Raw genomic sequence first — 15,375 nt, 5'->3', positions numbered from 1 at the left:
CAGGGCTCCATTTGCAGTGGGTAACCTGGTGACCAATCAGACCACTGCAATAGGGGTTCCTGCGGTCGGAATCGAACCGACCGTCTGCGCGCATAGTGCACACAGACGCTGCCAGACGCTTGCCATTGCGTCACGCAGGTGTACTTTAGACTTATAAAGTATAATTTATAACTATTATGGAGCTTAGTAGAGACTGTATTATTTATTTTGAGTGCAGGAAACTAGTATTTATTTATAATAAGCTTCCTATTTAAGACTACAGTTAAAGTAACTCTAGCCTTCTTAGTTAGTAGGCTTTAAGAATAGGTAAAAGGTACTATTTCTCTATGTATTATGTTTTATTTAAGCCTATGGGTTAACTTATTAGTTAATATATTCCTCCTTTATATAAGTCTATATATTTAAGATAAGTGCGCAGTCTAAATAGTTAGAATAGCTAAAGATTTATTAATTATAAAGGGTACTAGTAGAAAGAATTAGAGAATTCGTAGGGTTTTTATTACTCTTAGTACTACTATTATCTAAAGGCTAAGTTAGTATATGCAAAAGGTTACTAAGAGGGCTATCTAAGTTAGAAGCTTTAAGTAAGTAGGTACTAGTAGTAATCTTTAGAATTAGGTATATAGGTAATATAATCAATCCCCTTAGGGTTTATAGGCTCAAGTAAGAGTCTAATAGTATAAATTTTACCTATATAAACTAGACTAATAAAGTTATTAAAAAGTATATTAATATCGTATAGGAGGGGGTTCTTGTATGCAGATTAAAAGTTATAGAGTTCCCTAGTAATTTAACTTATCTAGTAACTCTGCAATACCTTATAGTAAGAGACTTTCTCCTTCTAAGTATAGAAGCTATTAGCTATAGTCTACAATAAAAATATTAGAGTAGTAAGTCCCTCTTAAATATAGGTCCTAATAAACTTGGCTATATAGAGGCTGTAAGACTAAGTATCTTCTTATTGCAGAGTATTTATAATTTATAAATTAAATTTAAAAATATTAAGGAGATTATTTAGGGTACTATAGTTCTTATAGAGGTTAATAAAGTTAATTATATAAGTAGTAAAGTATATATTAACTTTATCCCTAAAGCTAAAATTAAAGTAATAAATAGTACTATATAGCTAGTCAATTATTAGACTTATTTAGTATTTACTATTTAGATTAATTAGGAGAATAAAGACTTTATAAGTCTAAATTGTTTTAAAATTAATAAAGTCCTTATTAATTTAACTAATAATAATAGGGAAGTATATTATTTGTAGAGAGTCTTGTAATAATAGGACTCCTATACTTTAAAATTCCTCTAAGCTAAACTACTCCTTTTAGACTATAAGGCTCTAAGTATTATATAGGTTAGTAAGTATTACTCCTAAAGTACTAAGAGGTACTGGATTCTAGTAGAAGTTATTAGTAAAATTATTAAAAGTAAAGCCTCCCCTATAATGCAAATGCATGTAGTTAAAGAGTATTTACTAGAGGGGCTTAGTATTACTAGCCTCCTAAGGCTTTAGATTATTTAGAGAGTAGTAAAAGTTAGAGTAAGGAGAAATACTAAAATAAGGGACTATAGGGGTTCTAGGTAATATTTTAATCAGAAAAGGTAAGAGAGCTAATATAGTAGAAGGTATACTACTTATTATTAGGTCCTAAGCCTTTTATATACTCTTAGTTTAAAGCTATATAATAATAGTATTCTTATATTTTTTATTCTATAAATTTAGAGAATTTGCAATATTTTGGACTTAAGAAGTAAGTGCAAATAGTAGTAGTAAGAATTGTAAAGCCTAAGGAGGTTAGAAATAGGAGTTGTTATTTTCTCCCTATGCTAGTTCTCCTTAAAGTACTTATAGGAGTTAGTAAGTATAGTCCTTTAAAGAGGTAAGAGATATTCTCTCTTACGAAGGAGTATATTTGCAAACTTATAGGTAATACTTGTAACTTACTACTATTTAATTTAATTAGGGTTCTATAGTTAAAACTTATTAATATAATTTATAGATAAGATATTCTTAATTTATTTAAAGAGAGTAAGAGGAGAGTATCTTATTTTTCTAACCTAGGGATTTAATAACTACTAATAGTATAAATACAGCTTCTTAAATACTATTTAGTACTTTCTAAACCATGTACCTTATAAGCTTAGTTAATTATAGTATTAATACAATTCTTAGTAAACTTATTAATCTAGTAAGGGTTTAGATAGTAAGAGTAATAGTTATCTAATTAATTATTAAACTTGTGCAAATAGTCTACTACTTCTATTAAAAGCCTCTAATATATAGGACCTATTTAGACTCCTATACATTTAATAAGCTTTCCTATAAGGGGGTAAAGTCCCTATTAAAGTATAGTAGATATAAGGGAAGAGTATATAGTCTTAAGTAAGTAGCTATAGGGCTAAGAAGTAGTTAAGGGGTATTAGAGAGTATTTAGCTATAAATAAAGCTTAAAGATTTAGAATTCTAATTAAGGTAGTATACTTATACTCCTTAGTAGTAAGGTTAGGCTACTAGACTAAGCTATTAGCCTTCTAACTTAGGAATTTAAGAAGGTTAGTAGTTTTAAGCTTATTAAGTATAAGCTACTTATATGCAGGCTAGTTAAATCTCTTAAGTATATTGTATAATAAAATTATTTTATAAAGAGCTCTCTAATTAGGATTACAATGGTTAGAATTATAGGTAATCTATTAAAGATAGTATTTGTAATAAAAGGACTATTACTTTAGATTAGTATAGTACTTAGCTCTCTTAATAAGAGTCAAGGTAGGGCGAGCTTATAGCGCCTATTGCTACTAGGTACTATTAATAAAATTAGAATTTAGAATAGAGAATTCTTTATTCTAAACTCTATTAAAAGTAATGGTCTAGTAGTAGGGGTTATTCTAATAATTTAAGTTATTAGTATTTATTATTAAAGTAGAAAGAATAAAGTAATACTATAAAGAAGAGGCCTTTTCAATGTAATTGAGTATAAAAAAAGAGAACAAGTAATAAAAAAGTAGTACAATTATTAGGTATATTATTATAAGAATTGTATAATTTAAAATATTTATTTATAGTAAATACTATATTATATATAAGGAGGGCCTTTCTTTTAAAGAATATAGAGGAGAGGAGAATTAGAAGAATAACATTATCTATAAGGAGAAAGCTAGTAGTAAAAGTAAAGGTATATTAAGTATTAAGTTATTATTAATAAGTAGAAGTATTTAATTAAATTTACTAGAGTAGAACTAGTAGTTCTTATATAATTAAATAGAAAACTAATTACTAGTCTTATAATTCTTCCCTTTTTTTTATATTACTAATAGTAAATTGTAAGATTATTATATCTAAAAGCTAAGTAAAGTAGCTACTTTATTAGTAGGTAAGTAATTACTCTACTAAATATAAATATAAAAAGAGTACTTATTTCTATAGAGTGATTATTCTTAATTTCTTCCTCTTTATATTACTATAATCAATTTTTAAGCTTTATAATTCTTAATTAAGTCTTAAAAACTACTTAATAATAATAGTAAAAAATACTAAGTAGCCTTACCCCTATAACATTACTTTAAATTAATTCTATAAATAGGTTTAACTCTACTACTACCTCCTAATAAAAATAGAAATTAGTTATTATATTACTACTTTTCTAATAGTAATTTTAAGTTCATTTTGCATTTTCTCTTAAACTTTATAAACTATAGCTAGTATTTAACTTACTTGTAGACTATAGTTTACTCAATTCAGTTTTACCTAAATTTGAAGCCTTAGAATAATGCTTTTTTTAAAGTTAATTTCCTACTAGTAGCTAGAGAAGGAAATACTCCTACTACAATAGAAGTTAAGCTTAAGTAGTATATATTAATTACCCCCTTAAGATTTTAAATCTTTTTAGTAGTTAGAACTTAGTCCCTTATAATTATTATAAGACTTAAGTTTACTTAGTTTTTAATAATAATATAGAAGCTTAAATTTATAAATTATACTTTAAGTATATATTTCTTTGTAAGAGAATTAGGAGTAATAGTATATAGAGTAATTATTACTACTATAAGACTATATTAGAGTATTTATGTAGTAGGGCTAGTATATAGAATAAGTTTAAGTATAGTACTCTAAAAAGAAATAGTATATTATACTATAGTAGTAAGGTAAATAAGTAAAGTATAATCCTTAGTATAATCCCTTAAACTAAGAGAGTGTAGTATAATTAGTTTATTTTCTAGCTATACTTTAATACTTTTTAATAGTAGAAGGAGATAATTAAATACAACTTAAAGTAGTAGCCTAAGTTAGGTAATTTAGTCTTTATATATTAGTTCCTCTCTAAGAAGGTATTTAAGGACTATTCAAGGACTTCTTTTAAAGTAGTAGTACTATAAGACTAACAGAAAGGAGGTAAAAAGAGGTAAATAGGGTAAATAAGTTAAGAAGTAGCTTTATTATTATTATATTGTAAATAAGTAAGAAGGATAATAATTCTAAGTCCCTTAGGTAGTGAGAAAAGGTCCCTATATATAATTAAAGTCCTTCTAAGTTGCAATAATACCCTGTTTAGGATTATTATTATACTTTAACTAGAAACTACCCTTAAACTAGTCTTTATTAGATCTATAGTATATTTAATATTATACTTTACAGATTTCTAGTTATTTAGCCTTCTAATAGTTAAAATCAAAGTTAATATTAAAGGGATCCCTTAAATCCAGTTTTATTCTATTATAATATTAAGGGATCTCTTAGATTTAGTTTTATTTTAACTCTAATAGACTAAAGAGGCTATTTAATATTAATGCTAAAACTAAATGCTTATTTTAGCCTATTAACCTTAGTTACTAGTATTTTAACTTTATTAACTTACTACTATTATTACCTAATAAGATAATAGTAGTAAATTTCTACTAAGTTAATTGGATTTTAAAATTAAGTACTCTAGAGTACTATTATAGAAATAAGTACCCTATAATACTATTCTTAAGTACCCTACAGTACTTATAATAAAATAAGTACCCTAGAGTAGTTTTAGTCTTTTTAGGCCTTGTACTCCCCCAGAAGGTTACTTAATTATTTTAAGTAAGTAAACACTAGTAGTTATTTAAGTTAACTAAGTTAATATTATTTATAAAGGCTCTAAATAAAGTAGTATTCTGCCCTCTAGTTAATCTATCTACTTATTTTTATTAGAGGATGTATAAGTTAATAATAGGTTCTTACTAACTAAATTCCACCTAACAAAGTGATAGGTTATATCTATATGCTTAGTACGCTTATAAAACTCTGGACTTTCTGCTAAATATTGTGCAGACTGAGAATCTGTTATTAAGGTAGGTATTTCTATATTATAACCTAATTTTAGGTTATTATTAATAGAATTAGGCGCATTATTAAGATATAGGGCTTCTTTAGTAGCCTCTTTTAAGGCTATATATTCAGCTTCACAGGTGCTAGTTGCAGGTTTTTTTTGCAGACTACTATTCCGACTAATAGTATTATTAGGGCCTAAAAATAATATATAGCCTGAAGTAGACTTTCTTTCAGGTATATAATTACCCCAGTCAGAATCAGAATAACCTAGTATTCTATATATAGGTATATTATAGTTATAAATAATACTATAATTAGTATTATAATTTAAACAACCACATATTCTTCTATCTAAAGCTTTAAAATGTAATTTACTAGGGTTAGACATAAATCTAGCACATTGATTAACTGCAAAAGCAATATATATTCTTACTTTTATTGCTAAGTGTATTAAATAGCCTATTTGCTCTTGATATAGCTTAATTTCTTCTTTTAATGCAGTATATCTACTTTTTTACTAGTTTTAAAGTAGGATCTACAGGTGTAGTATATTTATATATATTATTCTTATTAAATTTAGAGATAATATTTCTAGTATAATTATATAGGCTTATATAAATAGTACTATTATCTTCATTCATAGTAATTTCTTGCCCTAAAAAGGTACTTATATCCCCTATTTCTTGCAGTTGAATTTCTTTACTTAAAGTATCCTTTATTTTATTAATTTCTAGTATAGGGCCTAGAATTAATATGTTATTGACGTAGCATAATAAAATAATTTTAGTTGTTTTATTAATAAATACTCTATTATTGTATTCGAATATTATAAAGTTTAATATAGCTGGTTTTTTTTTAGCTAAATATTCATACTATAATCTAGGACATTGCTTAAGCCTGTATAGGGCCTTGATTTAAGTACCCTAGAAGGGTAATTATTATTAATATAACCTTGTAGTTGTCTAATATAGATTTCTTTATCTATATTAGCATGTATAAAGACGTTTTTAACGTCAAATTGCTTAATACTGTAGCCTAGATTTGAAGCTATAATAAATAATAACCTATAGGTTTCTAGTCTGCAAGTAGTACTAAGGGTATCTAAATAATCTGTTCTAATTATTTGATTAAATCCCTGTACAACTAACCTAGCTTTATACCTAGTTATAGTATTATTTTTATCCCTTTTTATTTTATATACCCAACGGGTGCCTAAAGTGGTCCTATTATCAGATAAATTAACTAGATTCCAGGTATTCTGGTTTTCTAGTTCAGCTATTTCCAAATCCATAGCTTTTTTCCAATCTATAGCATTATTGCTATTAATTGCCTGTTTATAAGTAGTAGGGTATTTATAACTACTATTAACTATTAATACATCAGTAGTTAATTCATCTACTTCATTATTATAATAAGTTAAAGGTTTAGTTACCCTAGAATTAGGGTTATTAATATTACTATTAGTAGTAATATTATTATTATTAGTATTATTACTAGTATTATTACTAGTATTACTTTATTACTAGTTAATTCTAGGTCTATATAACCTTCTTTACTATCTCCTATAGTATTATTTATTATAGAGAGATAATTTAAAGGTAAGAAGTTATTCTCTAGAATTATAATATCTCTAGTCCATATAGGCCTTCTTTTAATAATATCCCTAACTTAATAGTGAGATTTGTTAGTACCAAAGCCCATTAATATAGCTTTTAAACCTCTAGGGTCTAACTTAGCTATATTAGGTTCTTTATTTTTGTAATAACTAATAGAACCAAAAACCCTTATATTACTCAAGTCAGGTTTATTATTATTATTTAATTCATAAGGGGTTTTATATTTAATTGCCTTATTAGGTGTTCTATTATATAAATACACCACTATAATTAAAGCTTCACCCCATAGTTATTTAGGTAAGTTAGCAGTATATAATGAGGCCCTTACTTTATTTAATAAAGTCCTATTTATCCTTTCTACTGTACCATTTTGCGAAGGGGTATAAGGAGTAGACTTTTGATGTATAACTCCAGATTCTTCTAATATACCCTTAAATCGCTTATTTACGTATTCAGTACCATTATCAGTACTAATTAGCTTCATTTTATTATTATTAGGGCTATTATTCTCAGCTATATTTTTAAAGCTTTTAAAAGCAATATAGGCTTCTTCTTTTGTTTTTAGTAGCCTAATTTCTAGGTATTTATTATAATTATCTAGAAAAGTAATACAATACCTATAGTTATTATAGGTTACAGGTGTAATAGGCTCACATAGATCACTGTTAACCTTTTCTAAATAACTAGTAGTTTTATTACTATTGGAGGTTTTATTACTATTAATAGTTAGTTTAGATTTAATACAGACTTCGCAGTTATTAAAATCTGCTAATACTGTATTATTACTTATACCAGTAGTATTTTCTTTTAGTTTACTAAGATAATATTTATTAATATGGCCTAGTCTTTTATGTAGTAATATATCTTTTTCTATATTATTATTACTAGTATTATAATTCCTAGGATTAGGAATATTAAGTATATTAATAATGGCCTCTATAGGTAAGTAATATAGGTTACCTATTTTAAGTTCTTTGGTTATTATTTTGTTATTTTGAATAATATAAGTATACTTATTGTTAAATATAGAGGATATATTATTATTAAGACGGCCTTGACTAATTAGGTTAATACCTAATTCTGGCGTATAGAGACAGTTTTTAAGTAGTAAAGTAATATTACTATCTAAGAATTTAATATAGCAATTCCCTATACCTTTGATTATAATAGTTCTTGCAGAGCCCCAGTGTAAGACTAATAGAAAGGAGATAAAAAGAGGTAAATAAGTTAAAAGGTGGCTTTATTATTGTTATATAGTAATAGTGATAAGGATGATTATTCTGAGTCCCTTGTAGGCAGAAAAAGCCCCCATATATATTAAAGTCCTTCCAAGTCGCAATAATGCCCTATTTAGGAATATTATACTTTAACTAGAAACTGCCCTTAAACCGGCATTTATTAGATTCGTAGTATATTTAACATTATACTTTACGGGTTCCTAGTTATCCGGCTTTTTAAGGGTTAAAATTGGGGTTAAAATTAAGATTAACATTAAAAGGATCCCTTAGATCCGGTTTTATCCTATATTAATGCTAAGGGATTCCTTAGATCCGGTTTTATCTTATATTAACGTTAAAGGATTCCTTAGATCCGGTTGTATCTTATATTAAAGTTAAGGGAGTTCTTAGATTCGGTTTTATCTTAACCTTAATAGACTAAGGAGGTTATTTTAACGTTAATGCTTAGACTAAAGGCTGATTTTAGCCTATTAACCTTAGTTAATAGTACTTTAACCTTATTAACCTATTGTTATTATTACCTTACTAGGTAATAGTAGCGAATTTCTAATCAGTCAATTAGATTTTAGTATTAAGTACCCTAGAGTACTATTATAGAAACAAGTACCCTATAATGCTATTTATAAGTACCCTAGAGTAGTTTTATTCTTTTTTAGTACTTATAGTTATATATACTTTTTGTTGGAAGGCTGTATATGAAGACTTATACGTACGTACGTGTATTGTAAAAGGCTCAATTTTTCTAAGTCTAGGTGGCTGGAATGCATGCCTTAAAGAGGCTTTCCGGCTGCTGACTCATGCGTACGAACAGAGTGCAAAATGACATTCGGACACTTTTAGATAGCTAATAGTACGTATTAAGGTATTTCTACTTTATTAAGCCCTTTTTAGCTTAGTTAGATAACGCTTAGATAATTATATCTAAGCTTTGCAGTAGTTAACTAACCTTATTAACCTTTTTATTGATAATAGTTTCATTACTACTTTTAGTAATAAGGTATTTTTTAGTTTTCCTAAGTTATTTAGATTATAGTACTAAGTACTCTAGAATACTAAAAATAAGTACCCCAGAGTATTTTAGGGCTTATAAGAATTAAGAGGTAATAAGTACCTATTGTATAAGACTTAACTTATTTAGGCTAGTTTCATTTATTATTTATTTATCTTACTTAAACAAATATACTATGTAAGTACGAATTAGCTAGTAGTATACTAGGAGAGAAAGTAATATTTACACTTTATAACAATACATAGAAATAGAAGTATTACTTAATTTGTCTACATATGTATTCTAAATAATAGAAACCTATTTATTGTCATTGAGCTGCTTTACATAAAGCTCTCTAATGGTTAATTTATCATTAACATTGCATTTTTAACTAGACAATTTTTCACACAGAATTCTCTACTTATTAGGGTCTAGTATACATTCTATTGTATATATTTATGAGTTAAATAGTTATCTCTTCTATATTTTCGTCTAATTAAGAAAAGATTTGATTAAGTTAGTAAGTAAATAACGGATTACCTTCTCTTCTATTATAGTTACTTTTACTAAATTTTGTTATCTTTTACTTTAGGTAATAGATTTAGTATATTAGTCGTAGAGAATTAAGCTAGTGGTCTTATAAAGAGATACTTTTAAGTCTTTTTAATAGCTTGGAGGGTAAGAAAGATTTAGCTTTTACAAGAAAAAGATTTTATTATAGTATATAGGGAAAGAGTATACTAAGGATAAAGAGGCTACAATTAAGAGGATATTAGGGGCTTACTATAATGCATAACCTAATATATAGGTGTACTATAAAAGTTGCAAAATGAAGTAAATAAAGTACTAATCAAACTAGAGTGTATATATATATATATATATATATATATATATATATAGAAGTTAATAGTATTTATAAAATATTAGAAATTTCTAGAGACTAAGCCTATTAGTTTTAGTAATAGTATAGGGACCAAATTAGGGGTTGCATATACTAAGTCTGCAGTAGTTACTAAAGGCTTATTCTACTAGTATAATAGGTATAGTTAACCTATTCTTTTTAGACATCTAGAATTCTAGACTTTAAACTTCTTACGCAGTATTAGTCCTTTAAAAGTATTCAAAAGTACTAGGAGCTCCTAATTAGTTTCTATAAGTTATCTTCATATTTATAGGCTTCTTATTTAATGAAATACTTATTATAACTATTTCTATTTTTATAATTTATAATTCATTTAACTTTATACTTTACTTTATTAAGTTTAATAAGAAGATAGTCTTTTTCTTGTAGTTTAGAAAGCACTAGTTTAAAGAATACAATATAAAAGACTAAGTAAATTCTTATTATATCAAGTAGCTTTGGTTTATTCAGTATACTTCTTTATTTATTCTCTGATAAATTCCAGATTTTAGGAGATACTTCTTTAATTTTAAAACTTCTAAGTTTAGAATGAAGTAAGTATACTTAGTAAGTTAGTCTATTATAACTAAAATGTTATTATAATAGATCTTTATAAGTAGTTCTTTTAGCCTTAGTAGTTTAATAACAAAGTCTAAAAAGATTAAATACTATACTAGTAGTAGTAGCTAAATATATGTATAAAGCTCAAATAGACTATTATTAGTTTTCCTGTAGAAATTGTAATTCTAAATTGCAATAACAATATCTTATTTAGTTACTTGTTAATTAAAGTATTATGAAATTTATTTCTAAGTTTTAGTAACTTCTTCGTAATTATGAAACTTATTAAAGTATTATTAATCTCTTTTATTATCCTACATCTTATTAGATATACTAGTTGTTATCTTTTTAATAATTATAAGAAGTTTCTATATTAAAATAAAGTCTTTTTAACTATTTATTTTAAAGATAATCTATATTTCATTTAAATAGAAACTTTATAGTTTATTCTTCTACTAACGTACTGGCATAGCGAGTCGCCAGTCAGAGCGAGTCGCCACTCTTCTTATCGTATAGAAAACCCCCTATTTTTAACTATTTTTAAAAAATCAGATTCTGAGCTAAAAAAAAGGTCTAATTATTAAATGTTAGTTACAATAAGAGTAGAGTTTTAAGAAATAATATTACGTAAAGTCTTATTTTACTCTAGTCTCTATATCCCTTATCTAGGCCTTGCGATAAGGAATAAGCCTAATAGATAAAGGCTAGGGTATAGTAGTATTTTTCTAACTATTATGTCTTGAAATATAACCCTTATCGTAGTTATTATTTAAAAATTAGACGTTTTTTTAGCTTAGAATCTAATTTTAAAAAAATAGTTAAAAATAGAGGGTTTTATATACGATAAGAAGAGTGGCGACTCGCTATGCGAATACGTTATACTAAATAGCTGCTATATAACTATTAAGGAATTATAAATAGAAGTTAATAAATCCTAAGTAATTAAATATTTCTAATATTGAAAGCTTGCAGCGTAGAAGAACCAAAGCAGTGTGGTGATCCAAGGAAACACCACAACCTACTAAGGCAACACAAGATGCCTCCTCGATCGGCTCAAAAGTTGTCTCGATCGAGCTTGTCAAAGGGCTCCAATTGGTCTTATTTTGGCCTTGAGTTCGCTTCAAAGGGCATGTGTGAAAGATTGCGTCAAAAGTGAGTTGTGTTGGTGGATATTGTAGCCATCGGGTTTCGCATGTTTGAGCCTTAATACTACTGGTGGGCGTAGAAAAGACCTCTTGTCCCTGTAGGGCAGCGTTGGAAAGCAATCGGTTGACCATAGACATAACTCTCCTGTCACAGGAAAGGACGTCCGTCATCCGGGCATCCGGATCTCGGCCTCGGAGCTATCGACCATGCGGTTTCTATGGACCCAGCACCCGGCACAGGGATATCTATGCGCCTAACACAGATCTGGCCCACTAGATAGACGAAGGGAAAAAACGCACTTTTCGGATCCATGTATGTGACGCATATGATCTCGCGACATCTCCATGTTGGGCATTTCGTGGATTACAGACTCATCACAGTCATGTTTCTCTAAAAAGCGGTAAAAAATGCCCTTCCTGTGCTAATGTTGATCATCCTTATCCAAAGAAGACATGTTGCCTGTCTTGCGCTAATCTTACACATCAAGACTTTTATAAACCTTTCCATCATCAAAGTCAAGCCGCTTGGGACGTACACCGTAGGATCTCAGATTCTCACCAACCACTGTATACCGTGGGTAAGTCATCAATACAGAAGATCTAATTCAGGGTGGATAACTTACCATAGAGGTTTTTGCTACCTAGGATAAAATCCTGGAGTGCATCATCAATGCTGCCATTATACAACAAAATGGTCTTTGAACGGAGGGCTTCAGCCAAACCATCGACGAGTCCTTGTCCTTGGCCATCCTTCCTTATTGGTACAGGTCCATTGACGGTCGCAGACTTAATGGTTTTCCTGATTTCTTCGTTGCCGTCCAGATGTTTGGAACTTGCCCCACAGCATATTATCTTTACGCCGAGATGCTTGCCAAATCCGGCGTGTTTGAACCAGGCCTTTAGCATATCTGGGCTCTCATTAAACCAGATTAGTGACGTATCATTCTTTTGTTTGGTTAGCTCATACCGCCATGCTAGGTTTTGATAAGCTTCCACTACACCGCTATCAAGGGTAACAATGTCAAGAGTTCTGTCCATGGAAATCAGAGGAGTAAGTGGTATGATGTAAGGTCCGCATACGTCCAGCTCACTGGAAACTTCTGCTTCCACAAGAACAAAGAGTACTGCGGTGTATTTTCGTGTCTTAGCTTCGCCAATGCATCTCCTCTTTATCCAAGCTGCACGAATGGGTATTCCACCCACTTTGAAATAGTATGACTGGCCAGAAGTCATGGGGGCTGAGATCTCAACCTCTAGAACGCGTATGTGGGCATTTGGCGGAGTCGCCTGTTCCATGGTCTCCTTGGGAAAGGTGGATATCGAAGTGGTGTGCTGAGTCAAACTTGTGCCTGCCAGGAAGATGACACCAGCTGTTACCGCAAACACCAATGCCCATGACAAACGTAATATAACATGGACTACTGTTAGAAGGCAGAGAATAGAACTCAATATCCAATGGGTCACGATCCAAGAAGGAGCCGCAGGGGTTTTTTTTGATTGAAAGCAACGGAAAAATGGGTTGGAGAAAGGGTAGGCGCTCGGTCTTCGTAACTTCGAGGAAAGGGCCACGCTTATCAGAAGCACTCCAGTCTAGTATGTTGTTATCTGTTAGCCTGGTTCTATAACTTCAGTTATAGCCCATACCGTAGATCCCGTCGTCCATGAACTTGTCGCCGGACCTATGTACGCGTTAGTGACACGAGTCACAGCTGAAATCATTGAGTGGTTGCTGTGCGTACCTGGTGTACTTGAAACCAAGCACAGAGATGCTATGACATGAATTGAGACTTGGCAAGTGATCAACCAACCAAAGAATGAATGAGCCCACAACCACTGCTCTCGACACTGCTTAATAATAGTTTGGAGAGTACCGCTACCCGGAATGACAAGTAGACAGAGCGGCAGCATGTTCATATAGCACAGTCGACCAGCTTGTACCGAAATTGAACGCGCAGATACAGTTTCTTCGTTCCAAGGAATCACGGTTACAACCACATTCTCGACGGTGATACAGAATGCAACAGCTAGTCGTAGGGCTCTTGGCGGGTTGAACCCATTGATGTTTTTGTCCTCCCTCGAGAGAAGATCTTCGATGCGCTTGCTGACAGATTTTAGTCTTGAGGTGCTGAGGCGTTGTAATAGTCGTCTATCAATAACTATCGCTTCTTCCAAAAAATGCATGAAGGTGTATGTATGGGTCGCAAACATCCATATAAGGATATCAAACAGTATCACTAAAGAATACACTGCTTCGATTTCCATACGGTTTCATGTCGAACACCAGGATAATTCGTCCTTTAAATACTGAGTGAGCGTTCATAAGCCGTATACCGTAGCCGTCGAGCTGACGGACAATTAGACGATCAGTCGATGATTACCTCAGAAAAGCGACAGGAAGGTTAGGTTATTTAGCTGTCAGGTAATTTGCCTTGATTCTGATTCATGTAGTAATTGAAGTTTGGTAAACTATAGCCTTTACACAAAGCTGTTGGGTTTAATGTCTGTATTTGCTTGACGCAATTGACGAAGGCCGCGAAAAGGGCGCAAAGCAGCGAAAGCAGCGAAAGTCTCAAGGCCGCGAAAACGACGCAATTGACGAAGGCCGCGCCCGCAGCCGCCTCGAGCCGCAATTTGAAGTTATCGAAGACCCTGCCGATCGCGAAATAACCGTACGATTCGATACCCTCTACGACCCATTCGAAACTCCATTCGAGACTCCATCGCGGGCTCCGCGGTCGCGTACCTCATTACCCTCGCAGCGACGACAAAACACAACTGCGCCCTTGCCCCTCGAGCCTCACGAGGCAAATATACACTTCTCGATTGAGCCTCGGTTTCTTGGCGTAGCGTCAGTGCCGATCGTCCGCCCTTTTCAAGTCGTATGGCGGCTGAAGACGTCGTTGGCTGGCAATATCATAGCCATGCGGTGGGATAAGCAATTGTTGAAGGAGACAAGGGATCGTATTCGAAGCCATCTTCAAGGGCAATACCACTTGACGAAGAGATGGATATCGATTGAGTTTGGCGAAAAGAAGGCAACTGCAAAGACGTCAGTTACGTACTTTCGCAACGACTTTAGCGCTGTGGATGGCAAATAGCCAGTCTTGCGGCTGCTATTGCTAAGCAACTTGAGTCGATTGATCGACGCCTTTCAGACGTATTTTTCACTGTCGAAATCGTATATACGGCTGGGATAATTGCGTCAGCCTTAAGTACTCGAGTACAGTCAAAAACAGTAGCAGCTGTGAATGAGCCAACTGGAGCAGCCGAAATACTGTTGCAAAAGCCTTGAGGCCGACCGGTCGGTCGCCCTCTGCGCTTCGAGCCGAAGAAGGCCGCGTCGAATGAGATGATCGATGAGGTTGTTGAACAGGCGAAGTTGAAAGAGAGGTTATTTCAGCAGCTGACGAAGCATCATCAATGTGCTGATCAGACAAGCTGTCGCAACAGCAGCGGGCAAAGCCCCGATACCAATTGGTGCTTTGTTATCGAAAGGGAGCACTTTCAGCTTATGCCACGCGACTTCGAGTTGTGGCACGAGGCAATACTGAAGCGGCAGCCGAATACCTCTATTGACAACCCTCCGCCGAGTGTAGTGGTGGCCTTCACTCAACGGCACGCCGCAAA

General features: G+C 31.4%; 2 protein-coding genes across 2 annotated transcripts; one reads left to right on the top strand and one right to left on the bottom strand.

Moving 5' to 3' along the window:
- Nucleotides 1-12,224: 12,224 nt before the first annotated feature.
- CH63R_14482 (uncharacterized protein) lies at nucleotides 12,225-13,044 on the bottom strand (the record flags this gene model as incomplete). The annotated part of the gene is made up of 2 exons (XM_018309456.1): nucleotides 12,225-12,313; nucleotides 12,372-13,044. The coding sequence occupies 2 exons, from the start codon at nucleotides 13,042-13,044 to the stop codon at nucleotides 12,225-12,227; spliced, it is 762 nt and encodes a 253-aa protein (XP_018150699.1).
- A 1,074-nt stretch (nucleotides 13,045-14,118) lies between these two features.
- Nucleotides 14,119-14,846, top strand: CH63R_14481 (uncharacterized protein; the record flags this gene model as incomplete). Its single annotated transcript, XM_018309455.1, has 2 exons — nucleotides 14,119-14,146; nucleotides 14,278-14,846. 2 exons carry the CDS (start codon nucleotides 14,119-14,121, stop codon nucleotides 14,844-14,846), a joined length of 597 nt encoding a protein of 198 aa, XP_018150698.1.
- Between the last annotated feature and the right edge of the window lie 529 nt (nucleotides 14,847-15,375).

This window comes from Colletotrichum higginsianum, chromosome 11 (genome assembly GCF_001672515.1).
Source record: "Colletotrichum higginsianum IMI 349063 chromosome 11, whole genome shotgun sequence".
Classification (NCBI taxonomy): Eukaryota; Fungi; Ascomycota; class Sordariomycetes; order Glomerellales; family Glomerellaceae; genus Colletotrichum; species Colletotrichum higginsianum.
The sequence above is the reverse complement of the archived record's forward strand: the minus strand, read 5'-3'. Positions and strand labels throughout refer to the sequence as shown.